Source organism: Sitophilus oryzae, unplaced genomic scaffold, assembly GCF_002938485.1.
Source record: "Sitophilus oryzae breed Bouriz unplaced genomic scaffold, Soryzae_2.0 scaffold_1508_pilon_pilon, whole genome shotgun sequence".
NCBI lineage: Eukaryota > Metazoa > Arthropoda > Insecta > Coleoptera > Curculionidae > Sitophilus > Sitophilus oryzae.
Genome location: NW_022146179.1, coordinates 2,663,879 through 2,686,896, shown reverse-complemented (window position 1 = coordinate 2,686,896; position 23,018 = coordinate 2,663,879). Strand labels below are relative to the sequence as shown.

At 33.2% G+C, this 23,018-nt stretch overlaps 1 protein-coding gene across 4 annotated transcripts in view; it reads right to left on the bottom strand.

The window, feature by feature from the left end:
* LOC115878406 overlaps positions 1-23,018 on the bottom strand; it is a 51,948-nt gene that overhangs the window by 22,850 nt on the left and 6,080 nt on the right. For 3 of the 4 annotated variants that reach the window (XM_030894912.1, XM_030894914.1, XM_030894915.1), the window contains exons 4-12: positions 22,137-22,272; positions 21,843-21,992; positions 18,266-18,469; positions 18,013-18,207; positions 16,737-17,109; positions 15,353-15,503; positions 15,066-15,243; positions 12,205-12,343; positions 9,853-10,052 (exon numbers count right to left, since the gene is read on the bottom strand). In XM_030894912.1, the coding sequence (XP_030750772.1) occupies positions 9,853-10,052; positions 12,205-12,343; positions 15,066-15,243; positions 15,353-15,503; positions 16,737-17,109; positions 18,013-18,207; positions 18,266-18,469; positions 21,843-21,992; positions 22,137-22,272 (1,726 nt within the window). The remainder of the gene's footprint in view (positions 1-9,852; positions 10,053-12,204; positions 12,344-15,065; positions 15,244-15,352; positions 15,504-16,736; positions 17,110-18,012; positions 18,208-18,265; positions 18,470-21,842; positions 21,993-22,136; positions 22,273-23,018) is intronic. The other variant, XM_030894913.1, reaches the window with a different exon arrangement.

The window sequence follows — 23,018 nt, the reverse complement described above, 5'->3', positions numbered from 1 at the left end:
CGAACTGTATTCCGGAAACTTCGGCAGCATATTCTGCAGATAAAAATAAGTAAAAAAGTTCGTATAAATGTATGTCCTAAAATACTTAGTTTCGTAGATACACGGTGCAGAAGTTTCATTTTTATTTCGATTTTTTCCAAATAATATCTGAAGTAACGTCAATATTTGGATGAAAATTGGTGTCTGGGAATTTTTAGACATGAGAAATTTGATTTTGATGTCAATATGACCCCTACAAGTAGAGGGCGCCACCTACATATTTTTTAACTGGTTTAAAGAGTAATAACTTTTCATCCGTACCTGTATAAAACTACTGAGTGAAAAAATATACATTTACGACGTTTTCTACGTGAAAAAGGTCTCTTGGTAAAAATCGCCACGAGTAATGGTTTTCGAGATATTTGGAATCGAAATTATCAATACCTGTCATCATTGACATAGATTAAACATGTTGACTAAATAGTTATTAGACTGAAATCATAAATTTGAAATGTTGTATGCTAAAAATTCAACAGAAACTGTTTTATCGTCATTTTTTGCATAAAAATTTATGATTAGTTTAAAAAAATACAAATTTTCTAAATTTATTTTTTCATTCAAACAACTATCTACTCAACGTGTTTATTTTTCGTCAATAATGACATGTATTGACTATTTCCATTCTAAATATCTTGAGAACGGTTGCTTGAGATGTATATTTTTTCGCTCGGTACGCACAAAAAGTTATTACGCTTCAAAACAGTCACAACACATGTAGGTGGCGCCCTCTACTAATAGGAGATATATTGACATCAAAATCAAATTTCTCATGTCAAAAAACTCCCAGACGCTAATTTTCATCCAAATATTGATGTTACTTCAGAAATTATTTAGAAAAAATCGAAATAAAAATAAAACTTCTACACCCTGTATCTCTGAAACTAAGCATTTTAGGACATACATTTATACGAACTTTTTTACTTATTTTTATCTGCAGAATATGCTTCTGAAGTTTCCGGAATACAGTTCGGACCACCCTGTATATTAATCCACTTAATAGAATAGATTAATCCACTTTTAATATCCTTAAAATAGACATCTACACTTCAACATTTTATTTGGGTGAATAGGAAAATTGCTATTACTTTGTAGGCAATTTTATATTAGAATTTTAAAAGTTGCTATAATTTTGGCCACTACTGTAACTTCGGTGGGTGATTCAACTGATAAAAATAGAACAAAAAAATATTTAGTTATAAGTATTTTTAGTTATAAAAAATACTTCGGACAACCTTAGGTAAAACAAATTGTCACATGACCACGCCTAAAACTTTCTCTTTTTGGGATATCAAATCGACAATCTAAGGGTACCTACATAGTGAAGCATCTCAATGCGATGCATCGCGGCGAGCATCGCATCGAGATGCCCCACTATTTGTACCCTAAAGCTGAAAATTAAAGGATCTTATTTTATTAGAAAAATAAAATCCAAGAAGATTAATAATTAAACAGAAGAGACTGCAAGTGCACGAACTACATGTGCACACGAGCCAGTATAATACATTAAACGTTGTTTAAAAGTGAAAAGGAATACTCGTTTTATAATTCGACTGGCAAATTAACCAGCTTTATACAGGGTGGTCTTACATAAATGCAAATATTTTTAGGGGCAGTATATTTTGACCACAGAAACACGATTATAATTTTTTTTAACATTTTTTTTGAAAATTTGCAATTTTTTGAAAAAAATAATTGATTTTTTAGTTAAAAAACGTAATTTCTTGATAATATGGCAATATAGGGAGTAGATTAAATTTACAAGAAAAAAAAACAGAAAAGGGCCAGTGCTTCTTAAAATTTAAGCAAAAAAAATTTTTTTTTAAATTTTCAACGTAAAATAATTCGGTTATTTTGGACTTATTTGAAAAACGGTAAAGAGAAAATATGTTTCTTTTACCGAGTTATACTAGCCCTGAAAATATTTGCACTTATTTAAGACTCATCCTAAATATGTTACATAAGAATTTATATTCTTGTATTTTACACCTTAAAAATTTGATTACCTATGATAATAAAACCTCGCAAATATATATTTCATCAACAACGGCACTATGAAATATGGCAACGCCGGTAGAAAACGAATCCTTCGAAACAGAAGCTATATTGCTAATAAAGTTTGTTTTCGCGTTTGATTGTTGTTTGCGGTGTTAGGTTCGTTATTTATTATCAAAATGCGACTGGATAACGTGGTAAGCACGTGGTCAAACATATTCCAACTTGACTATTAGATATATTATTAGTAGATTCCTTGCCGCATGACATTTTAGACATCAAATGATCGACTAACAAGTGTATACACATTTGTGTACAAACTGGACTCTTTTAAATTTATTAATAAAAAAAAGATCTTTTTGAATCGCTTAACACAATTCACTCATACCAGACTAGACTCATATGGCCGATTTACCATCTACAAAATATTAAAAAAGTTACTTGCAGAAAAATGCAACTTTATGTTTGTGTTAAAATATATAAGTTTTTCAGAAAGAATGTCCAATAAAATGGCGAAGAACATTGTCCAGAAATATTTAACAAAAAAAGCGTTCTACTCAATAGCTCCCCATACACGAAAAGGCCCGGCCTGCAGATGAAATCTTTGCGTTTGTAGGCAAGACCACAATTTAAAGAATATAAAATATATTAGTTGACCCACTCTTCGCCCGTATCAAAATTCCTCCCGCCGCTCCCCGCCTGTCTTGTAGACTTGGGTCAGTCTACATCCGTTGCTCGACGTGTACACAGCGTTCCAAGTTTATTTTAGTTTTGTTTTCGGCCCGACGCATAGGGTGAACCAAAAATAGTGTTTCAGTTGTTTTGTTCAAATTGTGAATAAAATGTCTACTAGAAATATTTGTGCAGTGGATGGTTGTGAAAGTAGAATGACAGACAATATATCGTTCTTTAGGTGCCCAAAAGATGAAGGAAGGTATGTGTTTATATAGTATAGGATATTAAGTATATAATAATTAAAGTAGTAGACATATTAAGTATATTATAATTATGGAAACCTAACTATGAATAAATTGTTTTAAAAATATACATATAAATTAAGAAAAGATTTTACTCGGAATATGCACAAAATATTTATTTTTAACAATTAGTTTATTATTTTAGTAGATATTTTAGAGTAGTAGTAGATACTTTACTATTATGTTTTGGATTTTGCAGTATTTACCGGTTTGCAAAGTGCATATTAAATTATTATTTAAGATATTTGCATTTTTTTAAATAGCATGTTTTACTTTTTAGATGTTTGTATTTAACTTTAACTACCTACGTGGAAAGTTCAAATTTTATCGTCAGGTAATAAAAATACGTGCATACAACTTCTTCTGCTATTGACAAGTTTTTTAGAGTTCTTACTAAATTTTATGTAACAGTAAATATAACAATTGAGGAGCACATGGGAAAAACGATGAGTATCCAGAAATGACAAATGTTCAGGAAACCGTTTTTTTAATTGAAATTACGCATGGACTTTTATATCCGAGTTTATATCGTTTTTCCCATTTTTAAATGCCTGTTTCTATGTGGCCATTATCGATATTCCCGTTTATTTAGGTACCAAAAGGTGTAGCCCCCTTTTTGGTACTTTCATTATTTTTCCCGTGTGCTCTTCAATTAGTAGTAAATACTGTAATAAATTATATTTGCATATTTCTTACGTTATAGCATGTTAATTTTAATTTAGTATTAATATAGCATATTTTTCTACTTGCTGTATTAAAATTCCTTAGTATTTTTAGTTGATCCCTCGTATACGGCCAGCGTTCTGACTGATAAAATAGCACTTCCGCTGCACCCGGTAAACGTACAAATTTTTTGTCACCTCGAAGGGTCACGGGCCGCCTTTGAAGTCAAAATAACAATAGAATTCCTTAGAGTGGGTCAACTGATATATTTTATATTCTTTAAACTGTGTCAAGACTAAATCTTTGGCAGGCAAAGCCTTTGGCGGACTGAGCCTGTCAGAAGCCAAGTCGGCGAATTTGGCCTTTGAGATTAGATTTGTCTAATAAAACGAACAAAGGGTAAAGTCCGCGGACTTTACCCTTCGGGCGCTTTTTCTCTCTAAGCGAAAATACGCCAGTTTTTATTCCGATAAACATTTATCTATTCAAAAACTATTTAGAGTTCTTAAATATCTTGAATTTAAGACAGAATACAACAATTTCGGAGAAATATTTAACTATTTACGCCAGCATTAATTTATGTATTTTAAATTTAATAAACTACCGTATGACCGAATAAAAACGGCGTCAACGATGGCTATGAAATGAAGATCGCTGTCATTTTATATGTAAAATTATATGGGAAATGTCATCGATCGTCATTTCCAAGCCAACTGGACGCCGTTTTTTTTCGATCATACGGTACTAATAATTGTACTCGGCTACGGAGTAGAATAATAGTCGTGAAATATTTAATAATTTACCTTAAGTCTATTTAGTAAATAATTATTATATTAATCATTAATAATGAATAAAATCAACTCTTATTTAAATACAGTTTGTCACACAAAGCAACAAATGTATATATCAATCTCATTAATACAAAAATACTAAAAATCTAGTAGTAGGTCTCTCTTACACAATATAATGCGTTTTCGGTTGTTGATCATTATTAAAAAAACATGACGCACGCAGAATCTACTAAATATGAATGATTAAAACTTTCAGAAATGTTAAAAGATCGCGAGCCAGGCCACAACAGCTCTAAAACGTCGAAAGATCTAATCGGTCGGCAGTGATCCGCAGGCCGGGCCTTTCCGTGTGTGGGGAGTTAATAATACAATGAGACTGAAATAAGAGCTCTTAAAATTAATGTTAAATTTTAACACACAACGGAATAAATACTAATTTAAACAAAACATCTAAAAATTCTAATATCCACGTCTTTACAAATATTAATTTATCTTCAAGGTTATAAGCCTAGAATTGAAATCGAATTATACCAAATTTATTTTTATTAATACCTTAATCTATACAAGGTGTTTCAAAAGAAATTGATACACCAGGACAGTTTAGCTTGAAAGATGCTTGCGAATCAATTATTTTTTAAACGTATCTTGTAAAGGAAAAAAATTAACATTAATAAAATTAAACTGTGTTTGAATGTAATGATTTATATTTTATTTTTTAATTTTGAAATACCCAGTATAGCTTTAACCGCTTAAGTAACCGCTTGTTTAATATAAGTTGTTAATTAAAAAAAAACGTGTGTGCACTATGTGGGCATATTGAAGTGAAACTTCTTACTACAGCTATTAAATTAAAGGATTTGAAAAACATGTTTGAAAAAGTGTAGTTGAAATGTTGAAAAAGTAATAAATAAAAAATTAATAAATAATTTAATTCACTTTCACAAAATCTGTATTAAAATGAGCGTCTGTCCGTCTGACGATCCATACGGGTACCTCTATGCACGTGACGTGTAATATAGAGACCTATAAGACGGAAAATCCTCATGAATACGTCCATTCAGAGTAATCGGTTCGAAAAGTCGAAGGCGTCCTCCTGTAGGCCGTCCCCAATTATGCCGAAATCGGCCCACATTTTTCTTCAATATCCAATCCTTAGTCCCACCCTGATGAAGAGGTAAACGAAACGTTGTATCCAACATTGCAGGGTGGGACCGTGTACACCGTCGCTCACATAGCTTACCCATCGCGATCGGACGACATCAACTTTTGACGCTTCTTACGCCAAAACTAACTGTCACAGTGACACGTGTCGTACACGGTTAAGTTGGCCTTGGTCCAATCTATTAACGTACCAAATTTCATTTAAATCGGACAATTTTTTCGCCACTGATGATGCGGTTTCATAGTGCCTACGAAACGTGGTCAAAATGTCATAAAGAGATGGGGTTCTTCGAACCCCAACTACATTCCGAGTTTCAGCCCTCTAGCTCACATAGGTCCCGAGTTACGAAGCTCCAAAGACCCCTCTCAACTTCCTCATTAGCTTAACACCTTTTCGATCGTTACCACTTTTCGTGATGCATGTCGTGACGCTAGCTCTTGTGTCACGGCCTTGAATTTTTTACTTCCAAGGCGCGTAAAGAAGTTTTCCTTAATAATAATAATAATAATAATAATTTTGTTGCTAATATTCTTTATACCTTATAAGAAACGAAAATTGATTTTTTTCGAATTTTAGCAAATAATGTTCAGATATATGGGGTTTTCTTAAAAAAGATTTCCATTTTAATAAAAACAATGTGGTCCTGAAAATAATAACATTTATTTAGATACTCTGTTTAGGTAGAAAAATATTAATTTTGAACTAAAAATATAAAACAAAATCCAAACTCGTAAAAAAACTTTGTGCTGCACAAAGAAACTATAAAAATATATAAAATAAAATTGTAAGGTTCTATGATACATTGACACATCTACTAGGCAATAACAGAAATCCAGTTATACATACGTTAACATAAAAGCTAGTATTATTATTAATGTCAACATTTCTTTGTAAGTCACTTTACTTTAAATAATACTTAAGAAATATAATATATATAATATATTTTATGTTAAATATTTGTCTACAACAAGTAAATAAACATGAATATGAAACTTTACAGCAAAAAACTACAAGTTTCCAAATTAAAAATATATAATAATCAACAACGCAGCAGAGATTTCGATATGAGATCAAATTTGGAAACACTTTATTAATTTGTACTTAAAATTAATTGTTTTTATAAATACCTTTTTTCCTTGTAAAATTTACAAAAATTTTGCCGTGAAATTTCAATTCAAAAGATAATCTAAATATTGCACACATTTTATGTGCTCTATATAAACATGAATTTTGGAAATCATGGTCTATAATACGATATAGTCTTTCTTTCGGCTTCATATTTTTTCCCTTATATACAGTATATACACAGTACAATGTAGAAAAAAAATTCACTATAAGCACACACCCACATTACGCCAAATTTTATTCGAGACCAATCTATGACTTTTTTTTATCTCGATTTAATTCGATTTCGACCTGCGACGACTTTTTTTCTTTTTCTTTTTACTTTTATTTTTAACCTGAGAAGAGAAAAGAAAACACCCAATAAATTTCCTGTTAGTAACAGATAACTTTGATTGTTTTTTACATAAAATTTGACGTGCGCATCTTTTTTTTAGCTTTTTGAAGAGACAATATAGCTCATAAATACCAAAGTATACCAGTCCATTCATATATTTTATTTCATCCCTAAAAAAGTAGTTAAGCAAATGATTCCAATATAACTCTATTTCACATTTGCAATATTTATTGCAAATTGTAATGTATTGCATTGATGTACGACTTGCGCTTAAATGCAGTCGGACTTTTGTTTACACGTTTGTAATATTAAGCTGTGTACAGATATGACGAGACGAGAACCAGACGAAAACGAGACGAGAACGAGACTTTCACGGAACGAGTAAAAGACGAGAGTTTAGCACTAATTTCCGTTCGCGAGACCCGTTTTTTCTTTTTTAAAATATGTCTCTGAGAACTTTTGAAATAATGTCTTGAAAATGTTTTCAATAATTTCGTCGCCTAAAAAACGTTTCCACTAAATTTAAAAGATACATTCTTCTGACTACTCCATTGACAACAATATATTAAACATATACAGGGTGACCCATCGAAAACGTTCCGCAAGGCATAACGGCCAGGATATTTTTTTTTTAAATCCAAAAACACGTCAATTTTGTTTGTGAGGGGGACAACTTTTGCCCCAAAAATGATTGCAAGATCTTCAACCCTCTAAGCGGGGGTGTCATCCCCCAACTTTTTTCAAACGGGAAGGGGGGTCAAGTGGTACCGCAATCAAAAGGGCTTTTTATTCTCTATACTTTCCCGCTTCGTTTTTGAAAATCGGTCGAGTCATTGAGAAAATATGAAGGATTGAAATTTGAAAAGTTTATTTAAACATTTATCAGAGTAAATGATAAGGATAAATTCCTTCGACCAATTTGCTGTTTTTTCTTATTATTTCTAGATGTTTACGCATTTTTTCACTTGCCACAAGGTTGAACGATCAGGTGCGGCAGTTGCTAGATAGCTGTTCTCTGACTTGTGCGTTGAAGTTCTTCTCAATATCGTTAAACTGACCCAAAATAGAATTTTCAGAAATACCAGCCCACACGTTCAATTTCTGACGGTTTTGTGTGTGCACCTCGTGAAAAACCGCTCAGCCCAGTACCGACAGTTATGCCGATTAACTACACCGTTCAAAAAGAAAGTACACTCATCCGAAAAACACACATTAAATAGGAAATTATTATCATTCGCCACTCGTTCACTCACAGTTTCACAAAATTGCAAGCGACGATCAAAATCGTCTTCGTTGAGTTCTTGTACCAACTGAATTTTGTACGGGTGGAACTTGTGTTTTTCTAATATCCTTTAGACACTGGTACGATTCACGCCGGCTAATTTTGCATTGGCTAATTTTCTTGTACTCAGCGTACTATCCATGGCAACTTGGCCCAATACGAATACCTCCATAGCTTCATTTACTACACGGTTTTCCCTCTGCCTCTTTTTATTCATAACGGAACCAGTTTCGCAAAATTTTGCTACTAACTCGCGAACAATTTTGCCATAAAGGTGTTTTTCAGATTGGCATTCATTGAATATCTGCGGAACCCGATTGCTACATTCATTATTTTTAAAATAAAGTTCGATTATTTCCACTTTTTCTGCAAGTGAGTACACCATAATTGTTAAAAAGTTTAACGATATTGAGAAGAACTTCAACGCACAAGTCACAGAACAGCTATCTAGCAACTGCCGCACCTGATCGTTCAACCTTGTGGCAAGTGAAAAAATGCGTAAACATCTAGAAATAATAAGAAAAAACAGCAAATTGGTCGAAGGAATTTAACCTTATCATTTACTCTGATAAATGTATAAATAAACTCCTTTCAAATTTCAATCCTTCATATTTTCTCAATAACTCGACCGATTTTCAAAAACGAAGCGGTAAAGTATAGAGAATAAAAAGCCCTTTTCATTCCGGTACCACTTGACCACCCTTCCCATTTGAAAAAAGTTGGGGGATGACACCCCCGCTTAAGATTTTGCAATCATTTTTGGGGCAAAAGATGTCCCCCTCACAAACAAAATTGACGTGTTTTTGAATTTTCTGAAAAAAAAATTACCCTGGCCGTTATGCCTTGCGGAACGTTTTCGATGGGCCACCCTGTACTAATGTCATGTACTAGAGATAGATGGGACACTTAAATAAAACAAATAAATCGGTCATTAAGAGCCACCTGGGAGTCCGGAAGAAACTAATGGAGAGTTTTGGCAAAACATATTTTTAGGGTTCTGTTATTATGCCGAAATCGGCCCACATTTTTCTTCAATATCCAATCCTTAGTCCCACCCTGATGAAGAGGTAAACGAAACGTTGTATCCAACATTGCAGGGTGGGACCGTGTACACCGTCGCTCACATAGCTTACCCATCGCGATCGGACGACATCAACTTTTGACGTTTCTTACGCCAAAACTAACTGTCACAGTGACACGTGTCGTGAATTTAATAAAATTAATATTGTATCGTCGAATATCAGACGTATAAAAATCCACCTTAAGAGGAAATGAAGGTTACCATCAATTTGTTAGACGATAGGCAAAACAACAATCGTGATGTGGAGATATACTATAATCTACGAATTGTTATATAAAAAATGTCGAATATAAATTTTGGACAAAAATTCATATTAAATCAAACGAATATCAAAAAATAACCCGATAAAAAACAATCAAAGTTCTGTCAACCCAAAAAATTTTAACAAAAATAAGCAATCACCTACCTTTTCGGGTTTAACAGGAGTCGATTCGATTGGAGTGGGCGATACGGACGTTTCTGGTTCCGCCACCGGCGTTACTGGTTCAACCACCGGCGTTACTGGTTCGACCACCGGCATTCTATCGCCCATATTCACTTTGCTACCCCTGCCCCTTCCTCTTGGTTTCCTGGGTTTGATACCCAGCGTAGCGATAACACCTTGACCTGAAAAATAAAAAAAAAACATTATAATAATAATATTAATACCTATTTTTACTGTCTGACAGGATTACAGGATCTCAATAGACAATTATAAATAATAAAGTAATATAGTAAATAGTTTAAACAAAGAAAAATTCGAAATCATACGGAAAATTCATTCGAACGATCGATCTTGTAATGGTGGCAGTACTTTTACGACTTTAAGAGTCTATTACGCTGTACTGTTCGGGTCACTCTCCGGGGTCGGGTAAAGCGGGTGTGTGGCGAAGGAAATATATTATATTTCGGAAACCTGCCCGATCCTGTCGTGTTAAGCCACACTCAAAATTCCAAACACACGTGCTTTGATTAAGGCTTGATTAAGGTTTGCAGAGCTTCAGCGTTTGCTATAAAATAGTGAGCAATTTGTTACACAACCATATAAATTATATATCACTGTAATCACAAAACTTCAACCTATTTCCGTATTGTAACGAAATTTTAAACTATGTCTTTATTTTCGAGAAAATTTAGTCCAAACATAAGGACTATTTTGTTGATGTTTGACCATCAAAATCTTAAAAATAAAGAAGTTGTCTAAAAATGTGCAACAATGCCGATATAGTATAATCCTTTATCTTTAATTTCCTTCTTCATTTGTGTAAAAATACATAGCCAGTTTTACATAAAATGTTAAATACCGAACGCTTATTTTGCTACTTTTTCGGACTAGTGAAATGAACTCTTAACTAAGGAGCTGAATAGATCTCACTCAGATGTCCCAGACAGCAACCGCTTAATTTTATTCTTGAAACTTGCGGCAGAAATGTTAAATATATCTAATTCATCGGAAGATAGTATAAAGGTACATTCAGGCTGAGAGCGACGAGCGTCGCGTCCGCTTTAGTCCCGTCCAGTTTAGGCAGAAAGCATCGCGTTCGGCATTGCGCTAGCGTCCGCTGAGCGTCGAGCGTCGAGTTCAATCTGAATTAAGTTTTTGGCGAGATTTCTAGCGTTCAGTGGTTGTCAAGGCGTCTGAGGACTAGCACGCAGAGGTGCTAATCGCCGAAATACAGGCAAGACCTGCATTATGAAATACAAAATTGCCACAATATAGAAACAGAAATCTGCGTGATCGGCTACTTAAAAAAATAGCCACAATTTTAGGTATTTCTATATTTTTTCACAGTACGGGTAAATATATGAGAGCTTTCGAAATTTCTTTGTATACCCGCTAAAAGTATCACAATTGAAAAGGATCAATTAGAGTCGTTTTTAATTCTCCCTAGGCAGATGAAATATATGAGTTTTTCTGATAATTAGTAAGTTCTTTTTCAACCTACTTTGCACCTTACTAAGTAAGTAATCAAATGTTGAAATGGGCATTCTCATATAGTTGAAAAATCGATCAGGATGTTCTCTCATTTCAAAATATAAATGATGAAATTCTCCATGCAGATATCTTCCATAATTATATCTTCTGTTTATAGGGTGAATTCCTACTTTTTTGTCCATTCTTTTGAATGTAAAATATGGTGTTTCCAATAGTAACATTAAACGGCTCTCCTTGAAGCCATTTTACAAACAGAAAACCTAAGGAACAAGCTCATATGAAGCTGCGCTGGCGCTTCCAGCATGAACGACCGGACGCGACGCTAACGGGACGTGACGCTCTCAGCCTGGATGTACCGTAAGAGTATTATAGCTTAAACATGCTTGATACAATGGCGCCTTTGTGAATAAGAGTAAGATTAAATAAATGTTTATGACGAATTTTCTATGAAGATTTTTTTATGAAGATTTATCCGAGTTGGGAGGCCAACTTTGCTGGATCCTTCAATCTGATAAACAAAAAGCAGAAATAGCACTTGGGTACCAAAGGTACTACTACAATGACGAGGTCTAGACGACCACGCCATCTAATAAAACCAACGGCCTACTGGAACATACAAGCTTGCTATTTTTATTTTATATAGACCCCCAATTTGCCTTTAGCTCCATCTACGGTTACGTAGGTGAAGCAAGCTTGAGTAACATTATTATGTTTTGCTCTGGATACTTTATTAGTTTAGTATGTGAAAAATGGAAATATTCAAAAAAGAAAAAGCATATTATGCTTCTTAAAATTAATAGAATTATTTCTCTAAAAAGCCAGTAATAATAAAAAACAACAAACCTCTGCAGCTTCTTTTTGGACGACCTCCAGAAGTAGTAACGCCTTCAGGTGTCGATGATGGCGAAGGGCCAGTGCTAGTATCTGGTGAAGATTGTGTTCCTAACGAATCCGTTAGTTCAGGTCGAATTTCGAGTGGAACCTAAGACAAATCTACTTTAAAATCCATAGTTGCTAAACGAATTAGATAAGTAGTTATATTTTATTTGTTCCATAAGAAAATACCATTTTATTTTTTTTAGGGTTCCGTACCCAAAGGGTAAAAACGGGAACCCTATTACTAAGCCCGTGGTTACATTGGATGCGTGTCCGTGCGTTCTTTTGGTCGTACGTGCTCGGACGTGGACGCAGCAAAAAACAAACAAATGGTATCTACTCAGGCGGTTACATTGCATCGGAGTTTGCGCGTCCGTGCACGTACGTCAATTTGGTCGGATGAAAACAAACTGGTTTGTTTTTCTAATACGTGCACGTCCGAGCGTTCGAATTTTTATATCTCTGGGCACAATACATTCCCTAAAAATTTGAATATTTTTGAATACCAAGGTTTATTTTTATTTTAGATATATTAGTGTTGCTGGAAACATTTTAAAATATTCAAAAAATTTTACCGGTTGAACGCGCCTCTAATGTAACCACTATAATAAAATACCGTCAGAGCTCGCACGTCGTACCGTCGTACGAGTAAATACCGTCAGAGCTCGCACGTATAAAAAAAAACGCACGGACCCGCGTCCAATGTAACCGCGGGCTAAGACTTCGCTGTCCGTCCGTCCGTCTGTCACAAAGCTCTATCTTATGAACGGCTATAGCTAGACAGTTAATTTTTTTACAGATAATGTATCTATGTTGCCGCTATAAGAACAAATACTAAAAACAGAATTAAATAAATGTTTATAAATTAAAAAGTATTTTCACTAAACATTATCTTTTAAGTAAGAATTTTACATAGAATCTTTCAAATCCTCGGTGGCCGCGTGGTTTAAAGCGTTAGGACTTTACGCTGCTATGCCGTTGGAGCCGAAGTAAGGCAGGTTCGAATCCTAGTCAAGGCGATTTTTTTCAATCGTTTTTTTTTTAATTTTTACATATTTATTTTTACTTTTTACATATTTATTATTGATTAATACAATTTTTAGTAATGTGTTTCTTCATTTTTTTTTAAATTACTTATACGCGCATTCAAAATTTCAGCTAAATCGGAAAAAAAGTTTATAATTATATAGTGTCTAATGTTGTATAGACAATCACACTAAACTTATCATGTTCAATGTTAAAACCATCTACAGGGTGATTCACGACCATGGTACGTTAGACGTTTATGGAGAACCGGAGATAAGATTTTTTTGAAAATTTGGATTTTTACACAAAGGCACCTGCTCCATCTATCTAAAATATATTCAGCGGTACAATGTTGCCGCATCATTTATCAAGTCGTAGCATATTTCTTCTTTTAAATGGAACACTGTACTAACCTATACCTATCTAGATAATAAATATAATATGTGTAAAATTGACAAAAATATGATCTTGAATAAGCATTGATAAGATCATAAATTGAACATTTTAACAGTTGAAATTTGGATTATAAATTAACGAACGTCGGTATATTCTATCTGTCTAAACCGACCAATTGTATTTTACACAGGGAAAGCAAAAAATATTTATTTCCGTTTATTTTTTACCTCGAGAATAATTACAGATAGGTATAGGGTAATGTAATAGAAAAATGATGAGATATGAAAGTAGTTTCGAAAAATGTAATGATATACCAGGTGTTCCAATTAAAGTAACAAAGATGTTATCACTTTTAGTATGAAGCGGCAACACTGTAATCAGCAGTTCTCCATAAACGGCTAACGTGCCATAGCCGTAAATCACCCTGTATAATAAAACAGCGTCATTCAATGAAAATTTTTGTCGCTTGAATGCCGTCTATAGTTAGAGACGGCATTCATTAAAGTTCAATAATATTTTGTTTTAGTGGGTCGATTTTGATAATTTTTTAAGCATTTTATGCTAAATTTTTTGGCCTCTTTTAAATTAAGAATTAAAGTCCCCATCTGTCTATTATACAAAGGAAAACAAAATGTTGCCATTTTGGAGAAAGTATGAATCACCCTGTGGAGTGGTTTAAGAAAATAAGTATGGTAAAACACAAAAATGGTAAAAGAAATAGGGGTTGCCATTTAAAATTTTAGGGGTAGGTGCCCTGGGGGTCAAAGGGTTGAAAGTAACACGACTACAAGTCCCTCAAAAATTGTCCCCCTTGATATGTAAATTGACGTATTTCGCCAAATTTTCATACTATCATCGGTAGAGGTAATATTAAATACTGTTCGTTTTCAAATTGTCACCCTGTATATTTGCTTTCAGTCCTAATCAACAAACCTACGAAATAGTGCTTTAAAAAATGTCTATACCTATGTGGCGGATTCATCTTTCCAAAAAAATCCTGTATGGGTATTTCGCCACTGCACTAAACGGACGCTGCTTGTCAGAAGTTATGTTTACATTAATACAAATTTGCCTAACAAAGCAAAAAAAATGCTTAACGTTTCGAAAAGTTATCTCTTTCCGTCGTCGCGTCGGAAGCAAAAAAATACAAAGAAGAAAGAAAAAAACTATTATACCCATGCAGGATTTTTTTGGAAATAGTGCTTTGTAACACCACTGCAATTGAAATGTCATATTGCTATTGTTTGTTGGCAGTTACCTCTGGCAGAGATGATTTTAATTCAACAATGGGAACATTGTATATGACATTTTTATCAATGTTTAACTTTTACATTAATAGGAATAACATTACATAAGAAAATTTTATTATTTAAAAAAAACGGAACAGAAAAAATAAAATAGATTACCTTCCTTGGTCTGCCCCGTTTTTTAGGCATGGAAGTTGGAGTGGCAACGCCCACCGTCAGAACAGGGGAAGCTTCAATGTGAGTCGTCCGTGAAGCCAACTCAGATATTTTGGAAATGTCTGGAGTTGCAGCAGATGTATTTTGTATGCCGATCGAGTCGGAACTGTTCTGAGACCTACTGAAGATATAAACATTAACCAATATAATATACTGACCTAGACAAAAACAAAAACTTCTCTCGCCGAACAGACTATACTTTCAGTATAATATTATTGATTATAACTTACCTGGAGTCATCGTTTATGACAATAGGAGAGTTTAACTTTTGTTCTCTCACATCCTTCTCTGGAGTTATAGAACTTCTTAGCCGTTTATTTTTCTCTGGCTGTCGTTCCTCTGACAATCTTTTATTGGATGATTCCTCGACGTTCTTGGTTCCTATACAAATATTAATTGTCTTGATTGTTTCAGAAGTATAGCCTAATCTACCGAAAATATATACAGGATGGTCCGAATTTTATTCCGGAAACTTCGGCGACATATTCTGCAGATAAAAATAAGTAAAAAAGTTTGTATAAATGTATGTCCTAAAATGCTTAGTTTCGGAGATACAGGGTGTAGAAGTTTCATTTTTATGTCGATTTTTTCCAAATAATTTATGATGTATGGTCAATATTTGGATAAAAATTAGTGTCTGGAAGTTTTTTGACATAAGGAATTTGATTTTGATGTCAATATGACTCCTATTTGTAGGGGGCGCCACCTACATGTGTTTTAACTGTTTTGAAGAGTAATAACTTTTCGTCCGTACCTGTATAAAACTACTGAGTGAAAAAATATACATTCCGTGACTTTTTACATAAAAAATGTCTCTTGGTAAAAATCGCTACGAACAACCATTCTCAAGATATTTAGAATGGAAATAGTCAATACATGTCATTATTGACAAAAAATAAATACGTTGAGTAGATAGTTATTTGACTGAAAATATAAATTTGGGAAATTTTTGTTTTTTTAAATTAATCATAAATTTTTCTGCGAAAAAATGATGATAAAAAAGTTTCTGTTGAACTTTTGACACAAAAATATTTCAAATTTATGATTTCAGTCTAATAACTATTTAGTCAACATGTTTAATTTATGTCAATGATGATAGGTTTTGATAATTTAGATTCCAAATATCTCGAGAACCATTACTCATAACGATTTTTACCAAGAGACCCTTTTTACGTAAAAAATGTGAATGAATATTTTTTTACTAGGTAGTTTTATACAGGTATACACGAAAAGTTATTACTCTTCAAACCAGTTAAAAAATATGTAGGTGGCGCCTTCTACAAGAAGGAATTTTATTAACATCAAAATCAAATTTCTCATAACAAAAAACTTCCATATAGCAATTTTCGTCCAAATATTGACGTTACTTCATAAATTATTTGGAAAAAAATCGAAATAAAAATGAAATTTCTTCACCCTGTATATCCGAAACGAAGCATTTTGGGAGATACATTTATACGAACTTTTTTACTTATTTTTATCTGCAGAATATGCTGCCGAAGTATCCGGAATACAGTTCGGAACACCCTGTATATTTTCTTACTAAACATACACTTATAAATGCAGTATTACTATTAAATAAAACGTTAAATAATTTATGAATGTGTATCTTACCAGTTAAACTTGCAGCATAGACAACATCTTTCTTCTGACGCTTGTTACTCTCTTCGCCGTCTTGAACGATATGCGTGTGACCTCCGCTTGTCAAAAATTTAAGTTTAATTTTTCCCGTCTTTTCTTCGTCCGGATGTTCCCTCTTCTTGTCCTTTACAGGAGTGGGTAAATTTCCCTTATTAATTTTTAATACGATCCTTTCCTTGACCTCCTCATCGTCAATTTCCGATTCTGGATGCTTAACTATCGGTTTGATCGATATTTTTGGACTAGACCTGCCTTGATCCGCCTCATCTTCTTGTTTTTTAATTGGTTTTATAATGAGCCTAGGCGTTGTCGGGCCCGATTGTTCGACATCTTCAGTTGGTCTCACCTAAAGACCGGAATATTAACGGTTTTAATCGTATACAGACCGGACCACCGTAGTAGTAACATAGGCAGAACCGGACGAATTAGCGTATACCCGCCCGCCGGATAAAAAGCAGGCGAAAAAATGCGATAAAATAAAAATAGGTAGATATGTGATAAGAATGTTTCAGAATTTGTATTTATTCGTGTTTTAATAGCCTAAACGAATACATAGATTCTCGCGACAGTTCTCGTGTAAAATTTATTTTTTAAGTAAAATAATGGATGTTTACGAAGTTCGTGAGAAAATTCAAATTGTAAAATGGTATTTCCAAAATAGGTCTTATCGGAATATACAATTTTTGTAAACAGGTCAATTCCATCTTTACCTACTGTATCAAGAGTTATTAATAATTTTGAAACACATGAGTGCGTGTTCCCACAAAAACATGAATATTTGAACAATACTTTTCCCAACCGTTTAATTAGTGGATACGGAACTATTTTGTGGCCCGCTAGATCACCAGATCTTTCTCCCAATGACTAATTTTTGTGGGGTTATGTAAAATCCAAAGTGTATGGTCATAATAGGGCTAATAACCTGGATGAGCTTCAAGTAAAAATACGAGAGGCTTTCCAAACTATTAGCCCTAATATGTTAGCCAATGTCAGACGGGGATTTTACGACCGCCTAGGCTTCTGTCTAGCACAAGAAGATGGTCTTTTTGAATACTTGTTATAACTTTTTCTTATTTAGAGTAATATTTTAGTTTTTTTTTTGGGGTTTAGAGAATTTATTTATTTTTAGTTTTGGCTTGTAAACACACTCAAATATAGACAGGAATAGAAATTGAAGGCAAGTTTTTTTGAAAATCCAATAATCAAAATCAGTTAAATAAAGCAATTTATTTAAATTAAATTTACTTACCAAAGGCTTGATTGTAATTTTTGGACTTGATCTTTCTTCATCCAAATCAGTTTCCTCAATATGTCTTTTCACTGGTTTAATAGTAACCTTCGGCGTTGACGGAGCGACATCATCTTTCTCTTGCTCTGAAGGCTTTTGAATTGGCTTTATCGTGATTTTTGGATTGTGGTTCTTCAAATCTGGTTCCTTTAAAGACTAAAAAATATATAGACGCTATTTAGTTAAAGTCTCGTGAGTTACCTGCCTTACATACTTTAGGACTTTGTCTTTTAGATACATCTTCCGGTTTCACTACAGGTTTGAAAGTAATTTTTAATGGGCTTAGAGCTTCACTTTTGCTTTCAGCAGGCTTTACAACAGGTTTGATAGTTATTCTCGGACTTGCGCATCTCTGTGTACTTGTTGGGGAATAGACTTTTGCACTACGGGTTATCTTTGGACTATGCTGCTGATCAGTCTAAATATAGAATTTATAAGGCTGGTGCAAAAAAGTTTAGAACAAATGGAAAAAAAAAGTTTTTTTGGAAAAAATGTTTACGCGTAATCAATTCTGCTTGCCTAATAGCAAAAAAAATATTCTGACATTTCATGGTTCTACTGTCATTGTGCGGAAAAATCTGGGTCTCTTATTATTGATTTTTTATCATTTATTGACTTAAGGAAAAACTGAAGCAGCAAATTATTGAATCTAGTCTTCTTACAGTGCCATACTCTATCCAGAGCGTCGGCTACCTCTCGCATGTACTCGTGATGTGTGTCATCAGTGTTTAACAAGTTTCAGTGTTTCAGTTTGTCACATAGGCACTATTTGAAAGACCATTGCTTTTCTTGAGGTGACCCGGCTCAAGACAGAAGATTTTTTTCCTAAGATATATTTAAATAACATCCCACTACTGCCGTTATCGCGCAAATACTATATATGTATATACTAATGGCTGGCAAAGTTAGTCTTGGGTCGAGATTTCCGTATGTAAGAAGAGCACAATGCGTTTATGATGTACTGAACAAAGAGAGAACCAGTAAACACGTTGCCAACGTATAAAATAACCCAAGAAACTGTGCACATTGCTAAGAGACGTGGAAGGGAATAGAGCAGATTTGTCACAGTCGACCGGTCGACCCTATCAGTACCTCTGTCAGTACTTAAAGTTCTAAGGAAAAGTGTACATCATGCGTTCAGCTTCACGATTTAATTACGCCTCGTGATACTTTATTTGTTTATTTATTAACGAGTCGTTGTAATTTTCTATATAGCTTGAAAATTTTTAAGTGCAAGTTAGAAATACTTGCATTTTTGGTAAAAATAAGTGGAATTGAGTTTGGTGTTCGACAGTGGTCGCGCTATTACAACTCTGAATTCAAAAATCGATATCTCGAAATCCATTAGAAATAATTGATTGTGGTTTTTTTCAAAAACTTTCTTCTTATTTCTGCTATATTTTCTTTGCAGACAATATGTAAAAATCTTTATGAATAAAAAAGTTACACGATTGCTATGTACTAAAAGTAAATGAATGGGTTGCTTAAAATTTTTGAATGGAAAAAAAAAACCTTATCGATGTTTTCTTATTTAAACATATTGTAAAATATCCAATTTTCAAAATAAAAAGTTTCATTATATAAAGTGCTTCTTAAGTTATGGCGTGTTATGTGTTAAAAAGTTTAGGTGTTAAATTATCGTGATTACTGACGTTTTCTCGTTATATAAAAATGGATAACCTAACGATATCCTTATAATTCCATTTCAGATGCTCAGAAACATATCTAATTATTTTATCTAGTTATCTTTTCGAACAAAAAGTCTTTTAAAAATAAGCGGTTTGCGATCGTGACTTTACTTTACTTGGTAGGGAAAGGTGTACCGACGACGCCTCAAGCACACCGTCGCATTTCTCTCACTCCGACTTAATAAGATCCCTATGCGATTTACTTCCACACATGTAAATACCGACCCAAAAGTAGCAGTTGCCAGCACGGTATATAATATTGTATCTAATGGAATGATAAAAGCTGTGCCTTTTTGAATCTTTCACGTACTAGGAAGCTAGAAAACATCGCGCCAAAAACTCGGTGTGACGTAATCAAATTGACACACGACCTGGACTTAGCCAATAAAAAAGAAGAAAATGAAAGTAATCAATCCAATTCTGATCATGTGGCAACACTGCATGTCAATGTCAATAACGTCTATTCTGACAGCAACAATGACGTATCTAAAAAGTCAAAACAAGAACAAAACTTTTTCCTAAATAAAACGGATAATATAGAGGATTCGGGGTCGTGGAAAACTGTTAGCCCGATTTGCACTGCACTTCACTGATGACAGTGACAGTTATCATCTGTCATTTTAAACTATTATTTTTCTGTCAAATGTTGTCTGTCGAAATCGTCCTTCTCTCTCAATGATCTGTCATCTCTCACAATGGGCATTGCAAATTTCAGCTATGACAGTTAATATAAAACATGCATGCATATTTATATCAAAATTATTTTTTTACTATTGGACATGCTGAATTAATTCCCCAAAAATCGTTTAATAATAATAAGTGCATGATATAATAATAAAAACCTCTTCCATTTATAGCAAACACAGAAAGGGATAAGTATAGATAGTAGATAAATAAAACCTAATATCTCAAAGCAATCTTGTACCGGACTTTTGCCGGCTTGAGAGATCCAAGAATGGTTCAAGATATTTGAGCATAAAGTTTTATAACCTGGTACCAGCTAGAATTAAGGCTCTTAATTTTAATCAGTACAAAACAGAAATCAAAAACTACCTTGTGATTAATGCATTTTTTTCTTTTGAGGAGTACTTCAATTCCAGCTTTAGTCTGTGATTTCATTTGTTTTGTCTATGTTAGTGTTTGTGTGTTGTATCTGTTCATTTATAACATATATTTTACATACATATTTGTTTTAATTTTAAGGTTTTAATGATTTTCTATTGGTTAATTGTATACATTTTATTATATAAAATTTGTGTATTAATGATGCAATGTAAAAACAACAAAAAAAACTGTAGAAACTAAATTTTTATCAATTTTTAGAATTTTATATATATATTTTTTTTTTGACTTGTAAAAATACTTCTCTTGTATGTTATTACTAATAAATAAACTAACTAACTAACTACTCTGCAGGCAGCAGTCAATAGAAGCCTAATGGACAAGAAGGAGATAAAATATGGAAATAACGCGTGATTTAATTTCGTCGACGTCGACCTCTGTGCTGCGCGATGACGCATGACGCCCAAATTTGAAAAATGTTCCCCATTGTTATAGGTTATTTATTTAATTACTTATGCTGTTATTATTTTGTCAATTTTTGACAATTTGCTATGATTTGCACTGCACTTCACTGATGACAGTGACAGTTATCATCTGTCATTTTAAACTATTATTTTTCTGTCAAATGTTGTCTGTCGAAATCGTCCCTTCTCTCAATGATCTGTCATCTCTCACAATGGGCATTGCAAATTTCAGCTATGACAGTTAATATAAAACATGCATGCATATTTATATCAAAATTATTTTTTTTACTATTGGACATGCTGAATTAATTCCCCAAAAATCGTTTAATAATAATAAGTGCATGATATAATAATAAAAACCTCTTCCATTTATAGCAAACACAGAAAGGGATAAGTATAGATAGTAGATAAATAAAACCTAATATCTCAAAGCAATCATTTACAACTAAATAAATATCTACATATCAAAAAAAGGAGTTACTATCTGAACTAAAAACATTAAGTAGTAACTATTCTTTTAAACCAATATTATAAATTAGGATTTTTTAAAAATACTTATTATTTATTCATTCATTACCTGTGCTTTTGGTTTAATGATGAGTTTTGGAATTGGCTCCTCATGATTGGTTTCTAATTCAGAATTATCTTCAGGATTAAAAACCTTGAGAATAGAATGCATTTTATCTGATTGTTTAGTAATGGTCATTTTTAAGCTGCCTTTATTAATCTAAAATAAATTAATGATTTATTAATAATTACTGTATAAATACACGGATATGGTTAAAAAGATTAGCCACAGCTCCTATCCAAGAAAAAAAAAAAAATAACTACTAAAAAAAGTAGCAAACGTCGTAGCAAAAATATACCATACCTCTGCATCTGAAGTAGTGCTCACTTCATCATCAGGAACCTTGAGCGGTTTAATAGTAATCTTAGGACTATAAACCTTTTCACGCTCTCCTTCATCGACGTTGATGGATAAAGGTTCATTTACTTTTGTTACTTTCCTATAAGAAACAGTTAATTTAATACTTATTGCTAATAGCACAGAATATCTAGCTACGCAACAGAAAAATACTCAAAATGAAAGAGCTAAAATTGCACAAATAGAATACTAGATGGTGCGACAATATCATAATCAGAATATAATTAGAAATTTTTAACTTTCGGTTTTGGATCGACGGCTCGTCGACGGCCTTATAGCCATTGCCTGGAAACTTATATGGTGAAATTTTGATAAAATAATTTAGTACTCACTAAAAACACGGTATGTCGCTAGTGGTAGGAAAAATAATTTTTAGAGGTTACTAGTTTATTTGGTTGCCTGTGATATGCATATACAGGATGTTTCCTATTAATATAAAAAATAAAAAATCCTTAGAAAACGGCTTAAGGCGAGCTCTTAATAAGTATATTTATTTTTTTCTCGCCAACCGTTTGATAAACAAGAAAAACTCCAAAGATCAATTTTGTTGAAAAAGGATGGCCAGTTCCAGATTCCGAAGTAAGACACAAAGATAAGGATTAGGCCTATAGGGGAAACCACTTAAAAAAAAGTGCGCCGAGTGCTCTACCGCCAGGTAGTGTGGAAACGAGCACAAGAAAAACATAAATTTGTACTGGCAAATTATTCAAATTTACATAGAATCAGTTTCTCATATTAAATGAACCACAAGAAAATATATGCTTTGTATTTAAGCGCCTGTATCTCATTAACCTGTTCATCCACGAAATCGGTGAATAGGATCTTTTT